This window comes from Sceloporus occidentalis, unplaced genomic scaffold, assembly GCF_023333645.1.
Source record: "Sceloporus occidentalis isolate IW3139 unplaced genomic scaffold, rSceOcc1.0.p SCAF_94, whole genome shotgun sequence".
NCBI lineage: Eukaryota > Metazoa > Chordata > Lepidosauria > Squamata > Phrynosomatidae > Sceloporus > Sceloporus occidentalis.
Genome location: NW_028317074.1, coordinates 1,592,224 through 1,616,119, shown reverse-complemented (window position 1 = coordinate 1,616,119; position 23,896 = coordinate 1,592,224). Strand labels below are relative to the sequence as shown.

The 23,896-nt window shown below is 41.8% G+C and overlaps 1 protein-coding gene across 2 annotated transcripts; it reads left to right on the top strand.

The window, feature by feature from the left end:
• The first annotated feature begins 3,510 nt into the window (after window positions 1–3,510).
• Window positions 3,511–23,438, top strand: LOC149284373 (TGF-beta-activated kinase 1 and MAP3K7-binding protein 1-like). Of its 2 annotated transcripts, none has more exons than XM_089496833.1 (11): window positions 3,511–3,543; window positions 4,554–4,681; window positions 5,320–5,470; window positions 6,281–6,367; window positions 6,944–7,082; window positions 8,201–8,314; window positions 20,002–20,113; window positions 21,445–21,589; window positions 21,945–22,164; window positions 22,256–22,406; window positions 23,228–23,438. In XM_089496833.1, exons 1-11 carry the CDS (start codon window positions 3,511–3,513, stop codon window positions 23,436–23,438), a joined length of 1,491 nt encoding a protein of 496 aa, XP_089352959.1. The 2 variants fall into 2 exon arrangements, with proteins under 2 accessions (XP_089352959.1, XP_089352958.1); XM_089496832.1 differs by having other exon boundaries at window positions 4,548–4,681.
• The last annotated feature ends 458 nt before the right edge of the window (window positions 23,439–23,896 follow it).

Genomic DNA, 23,896 nt, shown 5'->3' with positions numbered 1-23,896 from the left:
CCAGAAATCTCATGGTTCTGCTGCAACTACAAGGGATTCTGGGTAGGCACATGCAAACAAGGTCAACAATGATCACCTTTTGCCTCTATAGCCATTTTATACACGGATCCCTGGAAAGTAAATGCCCGCTGTACAGGACAGCCTTTAGACAAAACTCGGGTAAGAGGTGCAGTAGCCAGGTCACCACTCGTGGACAGCTGTTTCTTCCTTAATGGGACTCCTCAGCATTAGATTGTGATACTGGCTTAATAGGTGAGGCTTGGGGAAGTACACAAAATACCAATAACAAAAGTTATGGTGGGTAAAGGTGATGGGAAAACCTTTCCACTTAAAATTAAGGGGGTAGTAGATGCATTATTAAACACTCATCTACAGACACCAGACAAGCCAGAAGGCTTAATTTTTCCCTCAGAAATCGCATGGTGCTGCCACAACCACAAGGGATTCTGGGTAGACTCATGGAAAAAAGGTCAACAATGATCACCTTTTGCCTCTATATCCACTTTATACATCCCTTGAAAGTAAATGCCCACTGTACAAGACAGCCTTTAGACAAAACTCAGGTAAGAGGTGCAGTAGCCAGATCATTACTTATGGACAGCTGTTTGTTGTCAGCATGAGGTTGTGATACTGGCTCAATGCTTGAGACTTGGGGAAGCACAAGAAATTGTACAGCAGGCAATTACTTTCAAGGGATCCATGTATAAAGTGGATATAGAGGCAGGGGCGTACCTAGAGTATTTGGCACCTGGGGCGGATCCTGTATGTGGCACCCCCCCCAACACTTTAGAACTGCATAGCTTCTATCGTTATATACTGGTGCAGACATTGAAGCTGGTACAGCATTACTGTTATCATTATATACTGAGGCAGACATTGATGGTGGTACAGCATAACACCTACCACTATATACTGAGGCAGACATTTACGGTGGTACAGCATTACACCTATCACTATATACTGAGGCAGACATTGACGGGGGTACAGCATTACACCTATCACTATATACTGAGGCCGACATTGACAGGGGTACAGCATAACACCTAACACTATATACTGAGGCAGACATTGACGGTGGTACAGCGTAATCCCTATCACTACACATTGAGCCAGACACTGAAAATAGTGCAGCATAACTCCTATCACTACTACTATATACTAAGCCAAACATTGATGTGGTGTAGGCCTACCACTTCATTGTCTGGCTTAGGGATGCACCGAAACGAAAATTCTGGACTGAAACCGAAAATCCAGCATTTACCTGTCCGAAACCAAATATGACCCCCCACCATAAAAAAAATCTCACACTTTTATTTAAAGTAAGTAACACAGCAAAATAGGACAAAACATTCAATAACAATATTAATATATTATATATATATATATATATATATATATGATAGTTAACAGCAATCACACTCCTATCATGCCCAGGCATACCCAGATTCCAGCATGTACTAGCTGACTTGGCATGATAGGAGTGTGATTGCTGTTAGCAGTCATATATATATATATTTATATATATTGTTATTATTATTGTTCACATGTGAACTCAGCACTGGAGGCATAGAATCAGACATACAAATCCTGTATTTGCAGGTATACAATAATAATGTATGGAAACATAGCAAGAGATAAAACTACAGATGATAGGTTGCACAACCCAAAGCCAGCTCTGGCGTCCACACTGCCCACATAGAGCCTGACCAGCACCCAGATTACACACATAGGATTTACCATCTTTGTCCCCAAGCAGCCCAGCATGAGTCAACTTTGTCCCCAAACAGCCCGGCCTGTGTCATCTTGGTCCCCAAGGCTCAAACATCCTGCTTGTGCCATCTTTGCCTTTCCACAAATCAATTATACATCTATCATACACATGGGCGTAGGAACCCCTAAAAATCTGGGGGGGACAGCATTTTCCCCCATCAGATCCCCACATACATGTATAGATTAACTAAATAAGACATACAAACCCTGTATTTGCAGATATATATAAATAATGTATGGAAACATAGCATAGCAGATATGGATCTACAGATAAACCCAGCTTTGCAGGTATAAATGAACTGGAAATCACATATAAACTCAGCATTAAAGATAGAAACCCCTTAAATTACAGGCATAGATCACAGGTTGCACACCCCAAAGGCCAGCCCTGGCGTCCACATTCCCCACATATAACCTGGCCAGCACTCAGATTACACAAACAAATTACAGTCCAGAGTGAGCCAACTTTGTCCCCAAACAGCCCAGTGTAAGCCAACTTTGTCCCCAAACAGCCCAGCGTGAGCCAACTTTGTCCCCAAACAGCCCAGCTCTCAAATAATTAAAGCAATTTATCCACACATTAATTCATTATTTCACTCATTCACACAATTCATCCACACGTGGATTAATTCTTTCTCTTACTCATTCACACAATTCATCCACATATTCATTCATTCTAACTCTTTATTTCAATATACTTACTACCCCCCTTTTGTTACGTTTATCCCCACTTCACCCCCTTCTCACACTATCTACCCCCTCCTTATACTATCTACTCCCCCTTCTCACACTATCTACCCCTCCTCATACTATCTACCCCCCCTTCTCACACTATCTACCCCCTCCCTACCCTCCCTTCTCACACTATCTACCCCCTCCCTATCCCCTCACACTATCTACCCTCTCTCTACCCCCTTCTCACTAGCTACCCTCTCCCTGCCCCCCCTTCTCACTAGCTACCATCTTCCTGCCCCCCTTCTCACTAGCTACCCTCTTCCTGCCCCCCCTTCTTGCTAGCTACCCTCTTCCTACCCCCTTCTCGCTATCTACCCTCGCCCTACCCCCCTTTGTAGGTTACTTACAGTACGTACCGTTACTTACCGTCCTGTAGTGGGAGCGCGAGGCCTCTGCCTCGCTGCTCTGCCGCGATGCGCACGGCTTCACTGCTTAGCGTGAAGCGCCGGCACCGAGACAGATGCCTCACGCCCCCTCCACTGCAGTCGGGGCAGCGTTGAGGCGGCAGCAGGGAGCAGAGGAGACAGAAGGACGCCAAGCGGTTGCTGAAAACGACCGATCGGCACCCCTCTCTCTCCTCCTGCGGCTTTTCCATTGGGGGGGTTCCTACAGCCCTGGGGGGGATTTCTTCATTAACGGTCCCCCCCCCGCATGAATGTATTTTAGGGGTATTTTTATTCAGCTACAATTTATTACAGAAAAATTGTAAACGTTTTTTAATTTTTTCCCATTAATTTCTATATTTTTTCATACCAATTAATATATTTATATATTTATGTATTCGAAAAAAAAAAATTCTGGGTGCACTAAATAATAAAAGTCATTCATTCATTCATTTAGTGTGTTACCATAATGAAACGTGTATTTTTTTAATTTAGTGAGCTCAATAGGATTTTATTTTGCAATACCTTAGTGTGGCCAGCAGTAGTCGCTGTGGCTTGACAAGTGCGTTATATTCAATTACGTGGTTTACGTGCAGCGATGTGGCGTCACTTCTGACTGAAGATGGCGGCGCCGAGGAGGAGTCTGCTGCAAAGTGTAAGAAATATCATATCAGTGGAGGAAGACCAATGTCTAAATGAATTAAAGTTGTAGGAGTAATAGGTCAGAGTTACGGAAAAGATTAGGGTGAGGATAAAATAATATAAAATAATAGTTAATAGAGGTATATATGACAAGGCAGAGGGCCATGGGCAAAGACACTGCTTGCAGAATAGGATAGATTTACATAAGAACCTCATAAACATATGCGCATTAATCGGTAAATAGTTAAATGGATTATAGAATGTACCTGTCTTCCCAGGCTGATATGTACTGTTATATGTAGATATAGATCTGTGTAGATACAGATAGATATGTCTATATATCTGTATCGTTAATGCCTTTAACAAAGTGCCTAACATTATGCTGTTTTTTTAAAGTTTGACAAAGCATGTTTTACAGTTATTTTGTATTATGATCTATTTCTATGACAGCTGTCTCATCTGCTGTAGGACACAAAAGTGGGATTTTATATAGATTTGTGTACTGATCATCTCTATTACTAATCCTGCGATGTCATTTACCTCTTGATGTAGTCCACAACCCATATGTATTATTATAATTAGGTTTACCATATTTGTTTTAAAAATAAATACTAGAATTTTTCCAAGTTTGCTGTTGTAAGCTGCCAGCCATAACTAAACTAAACTAACTAAAAAAAAATTAGGCTTTCAGAATGTTAATATGAATTGGGTGGTATTCTGATTGCTTTCATACAATGTGAGTGTTTATGACATTATTTTGTTAATTAGCATAACCGGGCACGTAAGTTTTACATTAATGGATAGGGTCCATAGTAAAATTAGAGAGTGTAGACGTTATAGTCGTGTACAATGCCTGTATACCTATACTCATCATTATTGCTTTAAAATAACAGTTCATTTTAGGAATACGGAATCATCTGTGGATGTCAATTTGCTTTTGTGTTTAAATTCAAGGGTCTCACCATATTAGTTCTTCCGTCCCTATTAATAAGACTGGTTATTGGTTAATTTCCCTAGGAGCAGCAGAGCTGGACAGACGACCTCCCTCTCTGTCATCTTTCTGGGGTCGGATCAGCTTCCAATCAAACCTACAATTTAGAGGGACTGGGTAAGGAAGAGCATCCACGTGAAGACAACTGGCTCAAATTCAGGTAAGGTTTAACCCTGTTGCTTCCTTCATTACAGTTTCATCCCCTAATTGTATCTTACTCAAGATTATCAAGCGAAAGTGTGTGTAAGTGCAGCTACAGGAAAAGAGCAACCATTAGCTTGGATCTGTGTTTGTCGAGGTCGTTGTGTACGCATGTGTGTTTGGTTTTATGTGGGGATACCGCTGTATGAATGCATGTGGTTGTTGTGACTATTAACCCCTTAAGGATAACGGATTGTCCTTAAACCCATTAATGACAATGCCTTGTGAGCCCGTACATGTATGGGATTTGTTGAGAATGGGTTAAGCATACCCATGTGTGTACATTATTATGCCTTTGTGTGTCTATGTATGTCAGTATTGCAACACAAATAAAGAAGCTGCTTACATGTCATATGTGAAGATTTAATGTATACTGCCTTGCCTGATGGGTGTTTGATTATATGTGGATTTTAATGCTCTTTTACTGTCCCCTTAAAATGCTTCATGAGAAAGCTAAACTGTGTTGAAAATGTATATGGGTGAATAAGAAAGTTTAATTGTAATATATATATATATATATATATGCTACACATTAGTTAAAAGGTAAGTAATTATTATAGTATATTATATGATAAAACATTGTATATATTTTTTCAGGGGGGACAATATTTACCTGTATGGAGTGTTCAATGGTTATAATGGCACCAGGGCTACCAACTTCGTGGGACAGCGGCTGGCAGCTGAGCTTCTGTTGGGGCAGTTACACTCAGACGTCACTGACGCAGAGGTTCAGAGAGTATTGTTACAGGTGATGGGAAGCTACGGTTATTGAAATCACAGTTCGTTTGTGAAGACATCAGGTTGTTATTGGCTGTCTTACAGATGAGATTCTGCTTGTTGGTTAACAATAACTATATACGTTTACGTTTTGTGGATTTGAATAAATCAACAAGGGGAATGCGGTTTCTTGGAAGAAGACTCTAGCAATTAGCGTTGTGTAATAACAATTTAATATTGCATACCTTTATATATATACCCATTTTGGACGCAAATAGGTTAATTTATTATTGAATAAAATCTCATATCATCAAAATCTAACCCTAGCATGGCTAATGGTCCTAAACATTTTTTTTTTTAATACTGTTATTCAACTACTGTTTCCTGTTTATCGATATCACTATAGACATTTTGTCGGGACATTACAGAATTATTAAAACAGTGAGGGCATCATCTCTACTAATAAAATATTTTTTTCTTCAGTATTTTATCAGGTAGTTAAAGGACATAAAAGAATGCCTTGTAGGCTGGCTCCACTGACTGCTTCCCCATTATTTCTAGTGATGGTGTGGGAATTCAGAGATCACACTTCACAACCCACCTCTTAAAGCTGACATTCAGATTTAGAAAAATACACCCTTTAATGCACTGAAAATATGCCCTCACTAATATATCCTGTTTACATTTTTGTTATATGGGAGTAGTCATAATAATATATTTCACGATATGATAAATTGCCTCTTTTTCTTAAAATATATTTACCTCTAGTAGTAATGTGTCCTGTGTGTAATGTTCAGTCCCAAGTAAACTCCTGTTATGATGTCTTCCTTTTCCCCTTTAGGCTTTTGATGTCGTCGAGAGAAGTTTCCTGGAATCCATTGATGATTCCTTGGCAGAAAAAGCAAGTCTCCTATCTCAACTCCCAGAGGTAACTTCCCAGAGGGCATTAAAATTGTTTGTTTGTTTGTATGTATGTATGTTTGTAAATATTTATGTATATATATAACATAAGAAAATTATTTTTCAGGATATCGATTTAAATACACATACATATATACATACTTTCAAATACTTTTAGAAATCCTATACACAGTTTAAATGGAAATTAGGTGCCTGCCTTAACCAGGTTATACAAGCATGAAGAACATTAAGCAAATCACAATTTCCAGAATCATTGTGCAAGATAAAAAATGCCAGACTTTTGTGAAGATGGTTTTATTCTTATTTTGCAAAAAGAAAGTTGACCTTTTGGAAATTGTGGTGTACTCATTTTCTTTTGTATAGTGACATTTTGTTTATGGTTTGTTTGTTTTAAGTGCTAAATCTATTGGTGATATAAAACCAGAAGATGACTGAGCTGTAGTACATTGTACAGTTTTAGCTGTAATTACGATTTCCCTGATCCAATGATCCCATTAAAAATGTCTTAAAAACAGAGAAGCACTTTGGCTCTGTGATCATGCTGATGTTGCATTTATAAATTTTCACTCTTTTCTTCTTGTAGGGTGAAGTCCACCAGCAGCTCCCTAGCCAGTATCAGAAAATTGTGGACCGGCTAAACACCCTCGAGAAGGAAATATATGGAGGAGCAATGGTCATTGTAGTGCTCATTGTGAACAACAAACTTTACGTGGCTAATGTTGGTGTGTGATTCTGAAGTATAGATGTACATCAAGGGTAGAGGATAATTACCTTGTTAATGAAGGACTAATGGGTATTTTTTATTCTCCTTATATTCCTAAAAAAAAAAAAATATACTTTTCTGCTGCCTCTTCCTGGATTATGGAGAGCTGGAGGCCTGGTGGAATCATGGTGGATTATGCTAATTACTTACAAAAATTATCACTGAAAGCATTTTAGCATAAATTTGATCTGTTACTTTATAGCAGTGAGGGAAACATAAGTGCACGTACAATAACATGGCTATTTATTTTCAAAGGTATTCAAAATGTGAGTCTATTTGGTCAGGCGCACATTCAGCTGTAGCAATGTCACACTCGCCCACTGGGGTTTCTTTCCTAATCAATGAGTTGTGGTGAGATGACAAGAGAAGACTGTCTCATGCCCTTTTCTAATTATTATGAAAATTTGCAACACACAACTTCTATTTCAAACTAGATTATATTTGTGAATAACATGATCGCTTTTATTAGAGATAGTTTTACTGAAGACAGATTTTAGAGCATATCTTGTCCAGCTATTATTGCCTTGGGGGGGTTGATTCACTGACTAGTGATTTGCAGGTGAGTTGACATGGAAGATTTCAACTGACTTTTTCAGTGGAGGTTTCCCTTACAAGACCTTTCTGGGTTTGCACTGCCTTCATAATGCATAGTTTAAAATTTCAACTGACATGCATACCCATGGTTTAATTAAGAAACACCAATGTTTGTTCTTTTTATTGCTCCAATATGATAACATTAAAAATTTGGGTCCAACGGCCCACTTCCCTTTTTCACTCTTCAGAGTGTTTGTTGTGTCAGAGCCACTTTCCGCTATGTGACCCTTTCGGTTGCAGCTTGATGACCTAGTAGCCTGTTTAGCAGGCTAGTGTGCCACTTTGCAGGACAAATACCTCTGAGTGAAACACTGGCTAACTTAACTGAACGATAAAGAAATAGAGAAACCTACACTGCTTTATTGATTCCTGATGAAGAAAAAGGGCATTACTGAATATCATAAGAGCCATAATATTGTAAGTTAAATCTTCAAAAAAAAAATGCTTATGAAGATAATTACTATGAAATATGTATGTTTTCAGGTACCAACAGAGCTCTGCTTTGCAAATCAACTGTGGATGGGCTACAAGTCACACAACTTAATGCTGATCACACAACAGAAAATGAAGATGAGATATTCCGTTTATCTCAACTGGGTAAGTGCCTGCTGTGTTTCACTTTCATTGCTATGCCATTTTTCCCATTCCATGATAGAAGTCCGCTATAGTTCATGTAGCCAATATAATAAATACAATACATCGAATTTTCCTGTTGGGCTGCATTATATGTAAATCTATATCGCACTGAATGTTCATTCAGAGTCTGCAGGTGATCCTTTCACCTGCTATAGTTGTCACCAGGGTTTACACATTCCAGTCACGCTCACCAGATTAGGTATCATGTGGTGACGCAATCATTACATAGGTAACCTTTCATCCTCTGTCTGCAAAACATCTGCACATTGTCAGTGAGTTATGGCCACACACATGTATTTCCTCTGGTTTGTAGGTGTGTATACGTATGTGTGTGTGTATGTATGTATGTATGTATATATATATGTATATTAGGGCTGCAATATTTTTTTCGATCAATCGGATAAAAAAAATGTAATTTTTTTTCAATTTAAAATAATGTAATAAAAAACGTACAATTTACACTTTCATCTCTTTATCACAATGGCCTCTCTCTATTCACCTTCTTATTTTACTGACATAATAAAAGCTACAAGAACAGTGTTTCTCAAACTAGGTTTTAATACAAAGTTATTAGTAAATATTAATTGATATGTTAACTATTTTTCATATTTAATAAAAACTATGAGAAAAAAGCCTTGTTTAAATTTTTTTTATTTACCAAACTGCCCCCGGTTATGCACATCTTGCCACTTGCCAGCTTGCCACTCTGCCCCCATATATGCCTTATACCTCTTATATGCCAGTGATTTGCAACTGAGCCCCCTGATATACCTTTTACCCCCAGATATGTTTTATGCCCCCCTGATATGCCTAATATCGATATGCCTTATACCCCCTATATGCCACTGAGCCCCCTGATATACCTTTTACCCCAGATATGTTGTATGCCCCCCTGATATGCCTAATATCGATATGCCTTATACCCCCTATATGCCCTGAAATTCATAATACCCCCCATACACCACTATAACTCACCCATACACCACTCTGGCCCCTCCCCCTCCCATACACCACTCTGGCTCCTCCCCCTCCCATACACCACTCTGGCTCCTCCCCTCCCATACACCACTCTGGCTCCCCCCATACATCACTTTGGCTCCTCCCCCTCCCATACACCACTCTGGCCCCTCCCATACACCACTCTGGCTCCTCCCTTACTCCACTCTGCCTCCTCCCCCCTCCCATACTCCACTCTGCCTTCTCCCATACTCCACTCTGGCTCCTCCCCCTCCCATACATCACTTTGGCTCCTCCCCCTCCCATACATCACTTTGCCCCCTCCCATAGTCCACTCTGCCTCCTCCCATAGTCCACTCTGCCTCCTCCCCCCTCCCATACACCGCTCTGCCTCTCTACCCGGCTCCGTTACTGACAGGAGCTTTCACTGCAGCTTCATAGAAGCCTCAGCGTAAGTGAAGGTGAGTAACGGAGGCTGTCTGTGCGATGCAGACCCCCACCGGCTGACAGAGAGGATGATCCTCTGTCAGCCGGTGGGGGTCTAAACGATGCGCACAGCCAGCCTCCGTTACTACCCTTCACTTACGCTGAGGCTTCTATGAAGTCAGTAACGGAGCCGGGTAGAGAGGCAGAGTGATGTATGGGAGGGGGGAGGAGTCAGAGGGGTGTATGGGAGGGGGAGAGAGACGGAAGTGAGGGGAATCCAGGCCCCCTGCAGCGTTGCGGGGGATCTGGATTCTAGTGTTATAATCCGATCTCTGTTTGAGGTCGGATTATAATTTTTATAATCGATAAAAATCGATTCGATTAATCGATAATGAAAATCGTTGACAACGATTTTCATTATCGATTATTATCGATTTTATCGATTAGTTGTTTCAGCCCTAATGTATATATATAATAAGTGTGTGGGGGGTTGTGAATTAAGAAAAAGGAGAGGCATTATTGAACACTGATCCATGTCTACCGGACAGACAGAAGACTTGCTTTTAACACAAAAATCTTGTACTGCTGCCACCACTGCAAGGGATTCGGGGTAGGCATATGCAAACAATGATCACCTTTTTTGCCTCTATATCCACTTTTTACATGGATCCCTTTATGAAAAATGCCTGATGTACTAGATAGCTGTGTGTGTGTGTGCGTATATATATATATATATCACACACACTTAGTTCTTAAATGATCTTAATAAGTATTTTGCAGTGGTATAACCACCATTATCGTAATGAGAGTGAGAAAATTTGGGAAGAGTTAAGAAACCCAGCAAGATTCTGCTTACAAAAGCACTTAGCTGGCCCTATAAATGTACAGTGGCAAAAAAGTAAGTGAACCCTTTGGGATTACCGGTATTTAAGTAAAATGTTTCTTAAAATATGATTATGTCTAGGTTACAATAAGCAACAAACACAATCAATTTTAACTAATAACACACAAATTATTGTATTGTTCTTGTCAATGTTGAATGCATCAAACATTCACGGTGTTGGTTGGAAAAAGTATGTGGATCCCTAGGCTGATCACTTCAGCAAAAGAGTCATGAGTTAGCAAACCTGAAGTCCAATCAATGAGACAGGATTGGAAATGTGTTTTAAAGCTACTTTGACATAAAAAAACACTAATTTTGAGTTTGCTCTTCTCAAAAAAACATCTGCTTATGTAAATCATTGGTTACAAAACATAAATCTCAAAAGGCCTACAATTAAGAATTGTTGATTTTCATAAAGCTAGGGAGGGTTACAAAGTGATCTCAGAGTTTACATATCCATGAGACAAGTTAGACAAAGTGTTTATAAATGGAGGCAATGTAGTACTATGACTACTCTCCATAGAAGTAGGTGCCCAGCCAAAATGACTCCAAAGTCACAGTGCAGAATGCTCAATGAGGTAAAGAAAAAAAACATTGAAATAATTATTGAAACTGGTTACCATCTCTGTTTGAGTCTACCATACGCAAAACATTGTACAGGCATGTGGTTCATGTCAGGACACCAAACAGTTACTGCTCTCCAAAAAAACATTACTGCTTGCATGAAGTTTGCCAAAGAGCACCTTGACAATCCACAACGCTACTGGGAAAATGTCTTGTGGACTGATGAAGCTTAAGTTGAGTTGTTTGGGAAGAATGCACAGCATTACATATGATGTGAAAAGGGCACTGCATACCCATATAAAAAAAAACGACTACATAATGGCTTAAAATAAATCTGCCTTTTGGTGTGGCCCAGTCAAAGAGCTTAACCTGTTAGAGATGCTGTGGAATGACCTCAAGAGGGCCACTCACACCAGACATCCTACAAATACGGGTGAGCTTAAGCAGTTCTGTAAGCAAGAATGGTGTACAATTCCTCCTAAATGTTGTGCAGGTCTGATTTGCAGCTACTGGAAGCGCTTGTTTGAGGTTAGAACTGCCAAAAGAGGTAGGAACAGTTATTAAAAACAAGGGTTGACTTATCTTTTCCACCAGCGGTGTGATTGTTTAATGGGTTTGTTCAATAAAGACACAAAGCATTATCATTGTGTACTATTAACTAAAGCACACTGTGTTTGTCTGTGATTGTGACATCACATTTAATGAACAATAAATGCAGAAAACCAAGTAATTCCCAAGGGTTCATTTGCTTTTTCCTTGCATTCCAAGTGGCACAGGAGAAGAGAAGGCTCCGCCTTCCAGGTAGGGCAGGAAATACTATAAAAAAAAATCCCCTGTGTTGTTTCCTGCCCTACTCAGGTAGCGGTTAGGCTGAAGCTTACCTTTCCTTCCTTTTTTTGTTTTCTCGGAGCCCGGGGGGGCGTCCTTTTCTCATACCCGGCAACGGTCCCGTGTGGATCCAGGGTTCGTGCGGCAGCCTCGGAGGCTGTAACTCCGCGTTCATCGCGGCACGCACACGAGGCTCAGTCCTCGTTCGGCTCTGCCCACAGCCCAGGGGGCTCACTGGGATGTGTATCCTCAGGCTCCGGTTCACTCCGTCCCGGGGAATCCTCAGACTGCGGCACGGCAGGAGGAGATCTCTAATCGGCACTCGTTTGTTCACTCTCAAATTCGGCATCACTTCCGGTGTAGCGACCTGGGGTCACGAGAGGTCAATTGGCTGGGAATTTCCGGATGTGAGGTTTCCGGTCCTGGGCACCTAAATGCCTCTGTATAAAACGCCAGAATGGGTAAGATCTTTCCTTGCTCCTCGTTTCTGTGCTGTAGTATTGTATCTACTTCTCTACTATTGTGCCTGCCTGTGCCTGAGGATTGTTTACTGCCATTTAAAGTAGGTGTTACCCTCTCGGCTTGGAAGGAGTTTCCGTTGCCTATGCCATTGTTTTTCTGCGGTTATATCTTGTGTTTTTTCTCCTCAGTCATGTCAGACAAAAATCCGGATATCCCTCCTGAGGCCTCCCCACATAGGAAATCTGTGGGAAAGACTAAACACAAAGCCTGCTCATCCTGCAAAAAGACCCTGCATGACTCTTCGGCCAAAACGTGCAGCTCCTGCTCTCGGCCTAAAGAAGTTTCCATGACAGAATTTACCTCCTGGTTGAAGGGGGAACTTCAGTCTACCTTTGGCTGTTTTAGAGCCATGGCTAGCTCCTCTCAGGTGCCTGTACCCCAGCAACAACCTTACCAGCAGGGTCCACCAAATTATCTCCCTGATAACCCGGAAGATTATTCGGCTCCTTTTTCTGAATATGACTACCAGTCGAATGACCCACAGTCTTCGGATGAGGACGGGGAGATTAAAGAAGAAACCTTTTTCTTTCCAGTCGAAGAAACAGGGAAACTCATCTCTGCAGTCAGATCTACTTTGAATCTACAGGATGACATACCAGTTGCAAAACCAGATCCTTTTCAGGGTCACTCTAGGAAACCGCAGACCTTTCCAGTCCACGATTCACTTTCTGCCATTATCACGGAGCAGTGGAAATATCCTGACAGGAGATTCTTCACATCCTCCAGAATCAAGAAGCTTTTTCCCTTCGATAATAAGAATTCTGAGGCCTGGGAGGTCCCGAAAGTCGACACCCCAGTAGCCAAGGCCACGAAAAAAATCAGCCATTCCGTTGGAGGACGCGTCCCATTTCAAAGACCCCATGGACCGGAGGGCTGAGAATGCCGCCAAAAGGTCTTTTGAAGCAGCAGCGGCGAATTTTCGTCCAGCTATGATGTCAACTTCTAGAGCCATTCAAATCTGGCTCCAACAAGCGGTGGAAGACCTTGCAGCTATTCCAGGGACTGAGCAGGTCGCAAGAAACCTGTCCGACATCTGCCTAGCAGTTGATTTCATCTCCGATGCCTCCATTGAATCAGTCCGTACGTCTGCTAAAGCCACTGCGCTTTCAGCGGTTTCTAGGCGAGTTCTCTGGCTTAAGCCGTGGTCTGCAGATAATGCCTCTAAACACAAGCTGTGCAGCATTCCGTTCCAGGGGAGCCACCTCTTCGGCAGCGATCTAGACACGATTCTAGAATCCACCACGGGGGACAAGCACTGGCTATTTCAGAGGAGAGGACCACCTCGTTTCAGGTCAAATTATTACAGAGCTCCAAGAGACAGAGAGTCCTACAGGCCCTCAACCTCCAATCAAGACTGCCAGTCCTTTCGGGGTAAACCCTACGCAAGAGGAAGATTCCAGAGAGGAAGAGGCAGGGACGGTAAAGCAGGAAGGTTCTGACGGCAGCAGGCTTCAGGTAGGGGGCAGGTTGACCGGTTTCATTCATGCCTGGGAAGAGATCACCTCAGACCCCTGGGTCCTTCGCATCATCGAGCAAGGCTATGCTCTGGAACGTACTCACCTACCTGCCCAGAAATTCCTGCTGTCCATGCCCCCCGCAGATCCTTGGAAAAGATCGGGCTTCTTCTCCACTCTCAACAACCTAATTCACGAAAGGGCTCTGGTCCCGGTCCCCCACGTCTTTGTCGTGCCAAAACCATCCGGGAAATTCAGGCTAATAATCAACCTACAGGTGGTGAACACCTGTATAAGATACAACAGGTTCCGGATGGAATCCCTGAAGTCCGCCACAGAGATCATTTCTTCGGGGGACTTCAGGGTCACCATAGACCTGCGGGATGCCTATTTACATGTTCCCATCAGAAGAGACCACCAAAGATTTCTCCGTCTGGCCGTTCCATTACCTCAAGGTATTCGACATTTTCAGTTTCGGGCTCTTCCTTTTGGAATTGCTTCAGCGCCTCGGATCTTCATGAAGCTCATGTCAGTGGTCGTGGCCTTCTTGAGGCAAAAAGGCATAAAGGTGGTCCCATATCTGGACGATTGGCTCCTCGTAGCGGCCTCAGCAACTTTGCCCCAGTCCCAGCTGGAGGTTTCTCTCAGGACCCTCCACAACCTAGGATGGCTAGTAAACATGCTCAAGTCACAGTTGCTTCCAAACAGACGTCGTACCTTTCTGGGAATGATCCTCGACTCACACGTACAGAAGACGTTTCTCCCTCGGGACAAGATCCTAAGATTGAGGGAATTCACGCACACGCGGTCCTAAAGAACAAGTCAGTGTCCATCAGAGCCATCATGTCATTGCTCGGTCTAATGACCTCCTCCATCTCAGCGGTTCCCTGGGCACTTGCTCACGCAAGACCTCTTCAACAGTTCCTACTGGATCACTGGGATCGCTCCAGGATGTCCTTTCGCAAGAAGGTCCGACTTTCTCCCTTCGTTCGGGAGTTACTCCGATGGTGGCTGACAGCCAAGAATCTTTCACAGGGACTCTCTTGGCAGACGAGAGACTGGGTGGTAATTTCCACCGACACCAGTTTGAGAGGCTGGGGGGCTGTTATGGGAAGCAATATTACCCAGGGAACTTGGTCTCCTCAGGAATCAGACCGGCACATAAATTTTCTAGAACTGTTAGCGGTCTGGAGGGCTCTAAGGTTCTGGTCTCCAATCCTGCGGCACAAGTCCATCAGGATCCTTTCAGACAACATCACCGTTGTGGCCTATCTTTCCAAACAAGGTGGCACCAGAAGCAGGCGCCTGCAGATCTGCCGATGGGCGGAGTTCAGTCACTGCACTCTCTCCGCGGTTCATCTCAAGGGTTCACTGAATCAGGAGGCGGATTACCTCAGCAGTAACTCAGTACTTCCGGGAGAATGGTCCTTAAACAGAGGGGTCTTCGCCTTCATCTCACAGAAATGGGGTACTCCTCAGATAGACCTGATGGCCATGCACTTAAACAAGCAGGTAAAGGAGTTTTTCTCTCTCTCACCAGTCGGCCGTCCCCGAGCCCCGGAAGCACTCTCGCAGACCTGGGACTTCGATCTCGCATATGTTTTTCCTCCGCTTCCCCTTATCTCCAGAGTGCTCTGGAAGATTCGGGAAAACCCTCAAAGAGTCATCCTGGTTATTCCTTTCTGGCCTCGAAGAATCTGGTTTTCGTACCTTACCAACCTCGCCATAGACGAGCCCATGCTTCTTCCTCAGATGAAGGATATTCTTGTTCAAGGCCCTGTTCTCCACCCAGATCCCTCCCGGTTCAACCTCTCAGCATGGCTTCTGAAAGGAAGATCCTGACCTCAAAGGGATTAACTTCATCAGTGGTGGAAACGATTCTCTCCAGCCGCAAGAAGACTACGGCTGCTAAATACCAGAAGGTTTGGGAAACGTTCTTCACCTGGTGCAATGGGCACGAAGTATCCTCTCCATCCATCCGTGAGGTGCTGTGCTTTTTACAAGACGGCTTTGATAAGGGGTTACAACCTGCTACTATCAAGGTCCAGATCTCAGCTCTCAGCAACTTCTTGGACTCCAATCTGGCTTCCCATCCCTGGATCTCCAGATTTTCTAAGGGGATGTGCAGACTTCGCCTTAGGCTCCGTCCGTCAGTTCCACCTTGGGACCTTAACCTCGTGTTGCACCAACTCACCACGTCTCCTTTTGAGCCTCTAGAGGATACCTCTCTAAAGCTACTCACCTACAAGGTGGTCCTTCTAGTAGCCCTCACTTCCGCTAGGAGGGTGAGTGAGCTCTAGGCTCTCTCCAGAGTGGAACCTTTTCTCAGGATTCTGCCGGACTGTATTATCCTCAGTTTACCACCAGAGTTTCTCCCTAAAGAAGTCTCACCTTTCCATTCGGATCAGGAGATTGTCTTACCTACTTTATGTCCGGATCCCAAGAATCCCATAGAGCTGGAACTCCACTCGCTAGACCTGCGGAGGTGTATCCTGTCTTATCTCTCGCGTACGTCTGCCTGGAAGAAATCCAACACTCTCTTCCTGTCCTTTGCGGGGACCCGCAAGGGCAGAGCAGTATCCAGGGCTTCCATAAGCCCTCACCTTATGTTACATCTCCGCGGGAAGAGCACCTCCCTCCGGCCTGAAGGCACACTCGACCAGATCCGTCTCGACTTCCTGGGCTGAACTCTCTGGGGTGAATCCGTCTCTCATTTGCAAGGCAGCGACCTGGAGGTCGATTCATATGTTCGTAAGGCACTACAGGCTGAATCTTCATCTCTCTGACGAGTCTCAATTTGGTTGTCGTGTCCTGCAGACTGGAATCCTTCCCTCCCTATCTCTCTAATTCTTCTCCTGTGCCACCTGGAATGGCAAGGAAAGTGAGAATTCTTACCTGGGAATTCCTTTTCCTTGTCCATTTCCAAGGTGGCACACTTTTACTCCCGCCCATTAAATTGACTTTTGCTTGTCTATTATTTGTCTGAGTCTTTCTTTTTAACCACACTGGGGAGGAAGGGAGAGGTCTCCTTTTTTTTTATAGTATTTCCTGCCCTACCTGGTAGGCGGAGCCTTCTCTTCTCCTGTGCCACCTTGGAAATGGACAAGGAAAAGGAATTCCTAGGTAAGAATTCTCACTTTCCTGCAACCTCTTCAACTGTTATTCTTCTGTTTTCACAAATCAGTTCCAGGGTTCTTTCTTCATTCTTCGTGGTCGTGTCTGTAGCTGGACGCCCAGAGCGCTCTGCATCCGTCACACCAGTAGGGCCATTTTCAAGCTTTTCAATCCACTCATAGACGACTCTACAAGAGAGAACTTTATCATACTGAGCACGCATGGGAAGATGAATTTGTGCTTCCGGCACACCTTCTGCCCACAGAAAGCTGTTCCTCTTTGGTGCAAAGAGTTTCGCAGCCATCTTCACCCCACGGTGAAAGCTCTTATAGTAAACTGCAAGGGCAGCCGGCTTGCCAGACAGAACTAGTCACATGACCCGCTAAGACACCATCAATTACTACTACTCGCACCTTCACTTTCTAATGAAAATATAAAAGTGCCGAAACTTTTTGAACGCCCCTCGTGTGTGTATATACTGTATATTCCGGCGTATAAGACGACTTTTTAACCCGAGAAAATCTCAAAAGTCGGGGGTCGTCTTATAGGCCGGGTATACTTACCGTACTTACCGAGCCGGACTGGAGAATCACGTATATCTAGGGGAGGGATGAGCGGAGAAGCCGCCTCCCCTGGGCCGGACTTCAGGGCCGCGCCGAGGTAGGTGCAAGATCGTGATCTCCCCAACTAGCCCTGATCAGCGGGCGCCCGATGAGCAGGGCTGGTTGGGGAGATCACAACCTCCCTCTAACTAGCCCAACATCAGGGAGCTCGAGGTCTGGCACTTCAGACCTCGGCTTCCGTGCTCCCTAATCACTACGCGCCGGCTATTGATGCCGAGCGCGGGGATGACGTCATGTGGCGCGTAGTGATGAGGGAGCAGTAAAGCAATCTGAAATGACAGACCTCACGCTCCCACAACTGTATGGAAGAAAGATGAGAAAGGTAAGAGATGGGGAGAAAGGGGTGTAAGTGTATGTGTCTATATGTTGGTGTGAGATGGTCAGTGTATGTGTATGGTCAGGTGTGTGTTTGTAAGCTGGTGTGTGTGTGTTTATATATATATATATATATATATATATATATATATATATATATATACTGTGTGTGTGTGTGTATATATATATATATGTGTGTGTGTGTGTAAAGGCAGGGGTGTGTGGTGAGGGCAATGTATAAATGTGCATGTATGGACAGGCGTATGTTAGTATGTGTAGATATATAAATATGTGTGTGTGTGTGTGTGTGTGTAAGGGCAGTGTATGTATGTATATGTCTGTATGGACAGGTGTGTGTAAGGGCAGTGTATGTGTATATGTGTGTTTGTAAGCTGACCCACCCAATCCAAGCAGACTTTGTATACAACAACCAGCCAATCACCGGTAAGGTACAGCGCTTGCCGTGATTGGCTGGTTGTTGTATACTGGGTAGAGGGGTAGTCTTATACGGCGAGTATAGCCCAGACTCTATATTTTAACTGCAAAAGTTGGGGGTCGTCTTATACGCCCAGTCGTCTTATACGCCGGAATATACGGTGTATATATATATATATTTAGTATCACATTTTATAAAACGACATTTGTACTTACATGAATGGGATGAGGCAGTGCACTCTTGTTCAACAGGCTTATCGCTCTAGGAGAAAGGGTAAGAGCTCTTAAAACTCTTTCTTAATTAGATTGTGTGAATGAATCTGCCGTCACTTTCTATGTTTTTATGTAGATACACCCAAAAAGTTGATTCTTTAACATGGGGCAAAAGAGCCAGCTACCTTGGGCCGAGGCTTAATTTAGGAATCCACAGCAACTTTCCTTTGTTAGAAATTAACTTTGAGATAAGTACAAATTAAGTTAACTTAACCAACATTTTATTCTGAGAGAACTAACTCAGAAACCAATTTCTGGAAACATAATAGCAGTAAAGTATATATGACAATGCATAACTTGTAAATTTACTTTTTGAAGCTTTATTATCAATGTTAGTTTTGAGTCTACTGCTGCACCCAACAGTATTGCGGATTTTAACCCCTTAACGTCCAAAACGGTCACTTAACGACATATGACGTGCCTGACACGTCATGAGACTTAAACAAGCTTAGAAAGTGATCAACGAAAGTGATCCATACCTGAAGAGCAATTTTAGCGATAAAAAACACAAAATAAATTATTACCACAAAGTTTGACAAAGACTGGTGGTAGAATTAGTGCATGGAAAGAGTTAAAATTCTAGCATTTGAAATACCTTGGGGTGTCTAGTTTTCAAAAATATATGACTTGATGGGGTAAATTGCGTTGGCCGGCTCCAAAGATACCCGAAATGGTACATGGGGGGAAGAATAACCAGATTTGGAAAAAATGGTTTTGAAATAGCAAAACGCTACTTGTGCTTAATGCTCCATAGCGTGCAGAAAAAAGCAAAAAAACATAAAAACATTGGGTATTTCTAAACTCAGGACAAATAGTAGAATATATTTAGTAGGTTCTTTCATTAGCTTTTTTGGATGAGTAAAAGATTTTTGGGGTAAAAGTCAGAAAATGTGGGGTTTTTTTACATTTTTCATCATATTTTATTATATTTGTTATGGGAAATTAGATAATATGATCAAAACAATGGTATCTGAAGAAAGCCCTTCTTGTCCTGAAAAAAACAACATAATTTGTGTGGGTTCACTAAATGAGTGAGGAGAAAATTACATCTAAACATGCACACCTCAAAAGTGTTAAAACAGCCTCGGTCCCAATGGTACAAAAGGTAAAACACAGCCTGGTCCTTAAGGGGTTAAGAAAACACTATTTTCATTCTTATAAAGAGTGTTTTTTGAGTTGTGGAGGGATAGATTTAGCGTGGGTTATTTATTTTGTGAAGTTTTGTACTGACATACATTTTGTTCTTTCTTTCAGGGTTGGACGCAGCCAAGATTAAACAGGTGGGGATGATTGGAGGCCAGCACAGCACACGACGCATTGGAGATTACAAGATCAAGTATAACTTCACTGACATGGAGTTGCTGAGGTAAGAGTGGTAGTCAGTGACATGCATCTTGTTTTTTCAGTTGTATAAATTATGTTTATTTTTCCCACCTTTTAGTTCTTCTCATGGTGTTTTCATCCAATACCCAATACTAGTGATGCCAATAAACTTTTTTTTTTTTGTAAATATATCTACCATAGATTTGGGATACATTTCTTTCATCCACATGCCATTATCCCTATTGCGAATGCAAACATGGGAAATAAACAAGCCATTTTTGCTTTGCATTTATCCTGGTGCCTTTCCAAAGAGAAAAAATCTTGGTGATTGGGTAACCAAAGCTGTTTTCTTTTGGGAAGTGTTACATTCGTGTTATACAGAAAATCCTTCGGTATCAGAAAGCAATACTTCTGCTTAATATATGATCAGGATGCACGTACAGTTGAACAAGACATTGACATACTGATAAACGTTCAAATACACTACCTAGTTTAAATAAAGTAGATTTTTTTAATTAGTCTGTTAGCAAGAGTATACAACAAACAAAAAATTATATAGTGCTTTAAAAAAAAGAAAAATAGTTTACTTAATTATATACCGTATTGATGTCTCATATATCCATAATATCAAATGCGTGAAGCTGCCAAAGCAGCAAAATGGTAATGGTTAATGCAAGTTGCCCTCCAGAGGACATATTTACAGCTAAATAGTAAGACACGCAGTATCTAGAAATGACTAACCAAATGGAACTGAAATAAACTGAACAATATAAAGCGCGTGAAATGGAAACTACAAATTTCAATATGTATATAACCAAGAAAGCTGGTGGCAAAGTGTTATTGACAAGGCTGTTAACCAAGCCTATTTTTGTGATACTCCCTAGATGCAGATTTATTGGCCATGCCTGCTTATTCACATGCCTGCCTTATCTCTATTTAATGTGTTCTGACAGGGTGCATAACTGTTTTCATTTGAGTAGATCTATGGATATTGCTTTTTTTCATACTGTGGTTCTACTGCCTTCCTTATAATATATAAAATTTGGGCAGGCAAGATGGACTGCTACTTTTGTCCACGTCCGTGATAGGAGTTCATGAAATAATGAAACTTGTTGGTGCAAAGTACAGTACAATACAATTGTTATTATTTACAGCACTTAAGCATAATTGTTCCATTTGCATGGTCTGTTTTCTGTTTATTATTCACTAAATGATGTCTGGTAGGCAGTCAATTTTAAGCCAAAGTGTTTACCTTACGATCACACAATATGTTCCTTTTTAAAAAAAAAAAAAATTATATTTTTACTAAATTCTTTTCCCACTCTCATGCTGCTGTTTTTCACTGACTAACATGGTTTTGTTTACCTTTCATAGCACTGCCAAATCTAAGCCAGTTACCGCAGAACCAGAGATCCATGGCTGCCACACGCTAGATGGTGTAACAGGTTTTCTGGTGCTAATGTCTGAAGGACTTTATAAGGCTCTAGAGGCTGCACATGGACCAGGACAGGCGAACCAGGTGCAGAAACCTCTTTTTCTATTTCCCTTTATGTATCTCTTCATATTAAGCTTTATTTCTCTATATTTATCTGATTTTACTTTAGAGGTATAGGTAAATTGCAGTGGAATGAAACATTTCTTCTCTTTGACTTTACTATGCATGATGAATCACCAACCCCAGCAAGATTCTTAAGCAAGAACATCTGATATTCCCTATGTAATACTGTTACATTGGTTAAGAAATGTGACAGGAGAATTCAATAAACCCTTTATAAGGCACTAATTGGTGTAGGATATAAAATGTGCATACATGTTTTTTTTAGAGTGGATGGAGCCCTCTTTTCCTTTCCTAATTGTATCTCCATCTCCACTAGGAGATAGCAGCAATGATTGCCACAGAGTTTGCCAAGCAAGTGTCTCTTGATGATGTTGCTCAAGCAGTCGTGGAGAGGGTGAAGCGAATTCACCATGACACATTTGCCAGTGGAGGGGAACATGCAAAGTTCTGCTCCAAGCATGAAGATATGACACTGCTTGTGCGTAACCTTGGCTACCCTTTGGAGGAGGTCCAGCCCACCCTAACTCCCACTCAGGGTATGTAGGCACCTGTTATTGAGTAACATTGGTGTTCACTGAATGTGGATGAGGACATCCGTAATTTAACTTGTTTGATTTGTATTACAAGGTGGCCGCATATATCCTGTGTCTGTGCCGTATTCTAGTGCTCAGAATACCAGTAAGACAAGTGTCACACTGTCTTTGGTGATGCCGTCACAAGGAACAATGGTGAATGGAACACACAGCAGTTCAACCCTGGATGGGACCACCCCTACGCTGTAAGTATTGCATATTATTTGCAGTCTGGAAAATAGGGATTCTATTCAGGGGACTTACACCAGGCACCTCTTTACTAAAAGGAACAGTACATTCTCTCTACAGATGTACTTACCGTCAGTCTCCTTTGAAACAATTCTTCATAGATCACCCCAGCAGGTTTTTAAAGATTCATTTTATTTAATATTTCAAGCAAAATTTACAATATTGATGGAGACAGAAAAGACCTAGCTATTATATATTTTTGTAGTTTAATAATTTCACTAGGATCTTGTCTGTTTGCACAAACATTAGCTAGTCTGACTGTTTGAAAGGACAACAGCAGAAAGGAACTATTTGACCCATATTTTATGCCCGCTTATTTCCATATATACCTAAGTTTTGACTCCTAGCCATGTTCCATTTTGTTTCTTAATTTTTGTTTTGTTTTTAACCTAATAAATTGATATGAAATACACGATTTTGCAGTTTTTAACTCATTTATTACTGAATACAACTCTGAAAAAACAATTTCTATTACTACTGAATACCTGATTGTTTCCTATAATCCTTTAAAATCTTGTCTTACCTAGTTAGGTATACAAACTGTTATGTTTCTGAGAAGTTTTTCATGTTATTTTTCTTTGAGTAAACCTTCAAATGAAAGATTGGATTGATAGATCTGCTAATGTTTACTTGATTCTATTAGTTAATTACTAACATTTTAGATATTAATGTTTTGTGTACGAGGAACAGCACCTCTTCTATCTTTCCATATATATGATTTTTTAGGTTTTTTTTTTTAAAATTTTTTTTTTGGGGGGATTCAATTTCTTATCTTTAGACAATCACCAAGTGCTACTCTCCAGTCCACCAATACCCATACGCAGAGCAGCAGCTCCAGCTCAGATGGTGGTCTTTTCCGCTCCCGTCCATCCCCTTCACTGCAACCGGATGAAGATGGTCGTGTGGAACCCTATGTGGATTTCACTGAATTCTACCGCCTCTGGAATCTGGAGCATGGGGACCCTGGAACGCCCCTTCCTGTTCAGTGAGATGGCTATTGATTGAACCCTCTTCTGCATAAGCTGGAGGAGTGATTATCACACAGACATTGAACTGTGCAGCCTCCAACACATCTCTCCTTATGTAGTTAATCTCTGCAAGAGGCCTCTCAGTGACTTCAGTCAGTATAAGCAACTGCGTTCTATGACATTCTAAATGTTGCTCTACTGGAACAATATACAAGAAAAAAAATCATAACTTATGCAGCATTATCATCTGCAAATCCCTTATGTTATTTTACAGAAGACACCCACAAGTCTTTCCTGGAAAAATGTATAAAGCGGTAGAAAGAAAATAAATGTAAATGCCTTGCTTTACTTCTAGTAAAGTATTCTCTACAGTATATTGATAACATTAACACACATAAGACTTACTGGTGCAGAAAGAAGAGAGGGTCCTGCTCTATTGAGCTTACAAGTACTGATGTTTCTAACATACAATGCCTATA